This window comes from Conger conger, chromosome 6, assembly GCF_963514075.1.
Source record: "Conger conger chromosome 6, fConCon1.1, whole genome shotgun sequence".
Taxonomy (NCBI): Eukaryota; Metazoa; Chordata; class Actinopteri; order Anguilliformes; family Congridae; genus Conger; species Conger conger.
The window spans coordinates 30,348,639-30,353,990 of NC_083765.1; the positions used below are offsets into that span (position 1 = coordinate 30,348,639).

At 37.1% G+C, this 5,352-nt stretch overlaps 1 protein-coding gene across 1 annotated transcript; it reads right to left on the reverse strand.

The window, feature by feature from the left end:
* Positions 1–2,783: 2,783 nt before the first annotated feature.
* cdkn2a/b (cyclin-dependent kinase inhibitor 2A/B (p15, inhibits CDK4)) lies at positions 2,784–5,147 on the reverse strand. The gene is made up of 2 exons (XM_061246137.1): positions 4,753–5,147; positions 2,784–3,620 (listed from the first exon to the last, which is right to left on the reverse strand). The coding sequence occupies exons 1-2, from the start codon at positions 4,876–4,878 to the stop codon at positions 3,369–3,371; spliced, it is 378 nt and encodes a 125-aa protein (XP_061102121.1). The 5' UTR covers positions 4,879–5,147; the 3' UTR covers positions 2,784–3,368.
* Positions 5,148–5,352: the final 205 nt, after the last annotated feature.

The window sequence follows — 5,352 nt, forward strand, 5'->3', positions numbered from 1 at the left end:
CTCTGTGTGCTCCCTAAACAGTCAGAATGATAAAGGTGTTCAGCTGGAACGCCTGGGAAATGAAGTTCATCTCTGCTGTCCCTGTTTGGCTGCTGCTAGTTATAGGTAATCACATGATGGTCGGCATGTCTACAGTCCCCATATTCTAAATACTTCCCCTAGAACACGTTGACCTTGCTAAAAGAAAACCCAGTGACCATGTACAGCGTATTTCAGTATTGCTAATGGAGCACCAGGGACATGAATTTTCTTTCTTGGAAGGCATGCTGTACTATTGCTTTGAGCGGTTATACATTAAAAACTTGTTTGAATAAGATTGCACATTTTATATGAGTATATTGCTTTCAGTTTTATTTAAATTGGAAAGGCATTCTAGTAAATTGCCAAAAAGGATAATGTAACATTGCAGATACAAGAATCAGTAACACTTTCTGTGTGAGACTTAGTTCTTTGAAACATTTGTCTTTTTTGCTGTTTGTGGAACAATAAAGTCAGAGCTGCATTGCCCATTGTAGTTCCTCTGAATTATGCTTTCAGAGCTTCTTCAGAACCTCCCTGAAACCAAACAACCTTAATTCAATATACTGTTTAAACTATATTTACACAGACATGCAGGTGACAACTAACATTTATGATGCAATCACTGCAAACATCATTTGTATTTCAAATGAGACAATTATTCTAGTAAAATAAAATGCCTTTGAAATGTTCTCCTTTATGAAAATTTATATTTGTGGGCATTTCTTATGGGGAAATAAATTAGCTGGCAGTGTGACAGTATGCAAACAAGATTACCTGTGAATATATGAATATGTAAACAAAAATTTGCAACATGGAAAAGGAAATTGAAGGAAATATGAAGAAAATGGACACCATAATCCACCATATTTTATCTCCACCATCATAATCACTCTAGCTATAGTGATTGGAATCTGCTGTGCCTTTTGGGAACATGCTTGGAAATCTGCTTAAAAGACAGTAGGGAATACAGTGAAATACAGAATATATTTGTATGTTTAAAAAAATTTTTTTATTTCTTTTTGGCGCGAAATGCAGCACTGACGAGGTTGTGCAGTCACAGAACAGGAGTAGCCTAAATACCGTTGTGTCGTGAATTAATGAATACAGAATGTCCACTGATTCAAGTTATTCTCTGGAGTTCGGAGGTACGGAACTATTGCTTCCTCATTTTTAATGTTGCTCGGTTTCCTCCCTATTAGCTCGTGCTTTCAGTATTTCGCAGCACCATCCCAAAGTTATTTGTGGTAGCGGGCTGGTCTGGTGCGAACTGATAAGCCTGGATGCATGGGCGTCACACTTCACCATCCATGTCAGTTTGTTTTATGTTTTCAAATACATGAAACCGAATAGGATGCATTCTATTTCAAAACAAATCTTCCTAGATGGCCATATGAACTTGAGATTAAGGCTACTTACTATTTGTGGGGACATCGTATGTATGCAGTGAAAAGAAATTGGTTATTATGTGAAACGCTGGAAGTTTTTTTATTAACCATAACCCTGCATGCTACTCTTGTGGACAATATGAGTTTCAATAAGACACGCCTTTCACTATCTTCGCTCGTCTCATACTCCATGGATGATGAGAGGCGCCTCACACCAATTGTTTTGTTTAAGGAAAAGGTCCAATCTGCTACGTCCAACTCGACATTGTTATATTTCTTCACGATTTGAAACGATTTAGTATAATGTAAATGCAATGAAGGTCGCTTGAGGATAGTTTATTAGTAGCCTATTATTATTTTTTAAATGGCGATTCTCTGGAATTACGTTTATATGATTTCTGAAAAGGTTCCAACCCACACATGTTAATTGTTGAAATTCATAAACTCGTTTATGGTTTATGATACTGAGTGGGATGAACGGAGTGGACTTCTGAAAGTCAAAACGAATTCGAATGTCAAAACGAGGTCAACGGTACAATGAAATGCTGGTTTAAACACGCTCGTTCCTCTAGACGAGAGCAAACTGGACTACTGTACCGTGCCTATTCCGTAATTGGAAATCAACTATATTTGTATTTCTACTTTCCTATTAGGAAATAGGAATTGCATATGCATAGCATTTGAATCCTATGCTATGCATGGTGATTCAATATCGTGTCACCTTGTCTCCTTAAGTACAAAACAGCTAGCAGACACCTGCAATACATTGCTTCATACCGCATCCATAAGGCCAAGCTAATAATAGTAATAAGAGTAAAGTGGTATCCGATCTTGAATAGCAAATGTTACAGAACAGGTGGCGATGGGCCCCATGGTTTTATTATAGTTGTGCTATTTTATTATTAGTAATATTATAATTATTATTTTGCGTTTTACTTGTGCATTGCTTTGGTCGCAGCAGACGGCAATACAACCAATTTACAAATCGTTCCTTGCTTTCTCTCTTCGAATTTACGCATCTTGTTTCATTATCCTGCTGTACTACACTGTATAGACTACTAATACTAAACATTATCAATTTAAATCAAGATATAGCTATTACACATATAGCAACCTGCATAGTCTAACAGGGCTATGACACGAATAAACGATTAGGCCCAACTTCATATGAAATTGTGTGGAGTATTTCTAAGAAACGGGTAAATTCAAGGTGATGCCGAAGTACAAATATAGGCTGTATATTGTGGCTTTCTCGGTACATATTTATTGATTCGACACGTTTTGACGAGACGTTGCGTAATAGGGCATCACCTTTTAGCTCTGTCACACATCGAATAAAGTTACTCTAATAGATAAATAAAAACAAAGCATAATAGATGGTTTTCTCTTCACATTTACTGCTTCGAATTTCAAAGCCACCCAAATACATCCAGTCAGCAATTCATGACTGGCACAGACATGAATATGGCACACATTTCACTCCACGTAATTTATATTTTTTGTAAAACATTTCCAATTCCAATTTTAAAACAATATCCATTCCAGTAGGCTACACACATTTTATGGCACACCTACCAGTTTGCCTATACCTTCATTTTCTTGTCTAATTTTTTGGCCTTGCATATAGCCTCCAGCACAATAAAATCTACATTAATTTAAATGACGCACATCAGATCTACATTTAGCTTCTTAAATACAGGCAATTTTAATATCTTAACAATGCAACAGATACACAATAATTAATCATTTTAATTATTTATATTGTTTACTTTTCTGCCAGTGGTTCTATGAACCAGTTGAACCGTTGATTCGATTAAAATTAAGCTTGAAACTCCTCCATAAAATGCAAAGATAAAGTTAGTTTTACATAAAATAATACTTTAATCTTGGCACATTACATATGTATAAATTACAATAACCTTAATACAAACAAAAATAAATTAAACCCACGTCTGTCGCCATTTACAGACTTTCAAGAAAAGAAGCCACCTTTAGGTGTCCGGTCTCTCGCGCCAGATCTATAGGTCTGCGGCCTCTATAGTCTTTGACACTGATGTCGGCGTCGAATTGGATTAGCATCTTCACCGTTTCCAGAAATCCTTCTCTTGCGGCGTCGTGGAGCGGTGTAGCGCCGGTGCTATTGTCAAACACATTGGGGTTCGCTTCGTGATCCAGCAGTAGCTTTGCCACTTTAGTGCTACCCATCATCATCACCTTAGTAAGGAAACCAAATAAAATTAGTATGGCCAATTACGCGCTAGATTTAAGGCTATGTCAATACCCGAAATGGCACCTGCCAGAGTCAACAATTCAATAAACTAGTTAGGCCTACATTTAATGTATAAAGAAGAGAAAAGTAAATAAATAATATTGGCTAAATACGTGTAGGCTACAATGCCAAATGTATAATAATGAATGCGACTATTGTTTATTAGATTATTGTTTATTATTTTAAGATATATGCTACCTAGATATGCATATCGAATGAACGTAATCGGGCACCCGTTTCGCTGGAAAACGAAGGTCAATGATGAGCTTTTTTATTTTCTCTAAGTGCTACTTTTCTAACGCTTTAATAAACCATAAACTGTTCGTGACAGGTCTGGTAATTCTTTAAATATGTGCGTTTCAACGAATAGTTAAACTATTTGAAAGTATTTATATTACTTTAAATTGTATCTGTGGTATTTCGGAGCTGAAGCGGCGTAGCCTATGCGATGGGTGTGAACTCACAAGAAGATTATATATGTTGCTATTTTACTAACAAGTTACATTTTCACAATGACACCCATTTTGTCATACAATGCACATTCGTGGTGGATGCAAAAAGCAACATATTTATGCAGCTGAGCAATATGTAGAGCTTACCACAGGCATAAGTCTTATGGAATACCTTCCACAGACAAAAACACAAGTAACTGTCGATTATATTTAGTTAAAAAATAAATAAAGAAAGAAAAGGCGTTAAGCTGTAGCTACATAATGCACGCCTATCGCTCTTGATGCTGCTTATGATGTTGCTTACTAATGAGGACAATTTAAGACATTGACATAGGGTACATTGCTTAAAATTATAGCCCCATTACAAATAATTCATGACTGATGCTGAAAGTTAATGGTGCTCCTAAGTAGCCTAGGCTACATCTGTTTTGAACCACGAAGCCACAAACATCGATATTTTGGTTCTGTTTCCAGACTATTCTAATGGGCTTCGATTCAGCCGCCAGGTTTCCACTGTAAAGACACAAATGAATTCGTTGTAATATAGATACGCTTAATATCTAGGCTACCTGGGGATTTTCATAACAACTAAGCAGCATGCAAAATCCAATGAATGAGGACCAACCTGCAGAGGTGTTCGTCCAAAGCTATTTACAGCATTGACATCAACCTCATCAGCTTGAAGTAAAAGTTCCACAAGTTCCACGTTTCCAGTAGCAGCTGCTGATGCTAATTCATCTTTACGAATCATCGTGGGCACCAGCACTTGGCAGCAGAGCTTGAGTTTATTCCTCTTGACAGGTAGACTTTGGTGTCAAGGTTGCAAAATCATCTTTTAAAAATAGAAAATAGATTGTAGGCTACTGGTCTTTATTGTTGGCAAATCATAGAAATGTGCAATAGACTACGCAATGAAAGTGTCCTTATTGCCGGAACGCGCAAAGGAATATCCCTTACGTATGATCACAGGGACCGCACATTAGATGTGTTCAGACTTGCCTGTTTCAAATTTGCCAAACGTCATCTGCGCTTCTGCGGTATTGCTCAGTACGCACGCGCAGTAACCTAAATCCAGGAAGAGAACGATAACTAGCGTTTGTGTTCATAACAACAAAACGAAAGCCACAAAGTGCAAACGTGTGAGGAAAACAACTTTGACCCCTTCAGTAGAAATGTATATCTGAAAAGCAGTCAATATGTGTCATTGCCCTTATTACATTTGCCA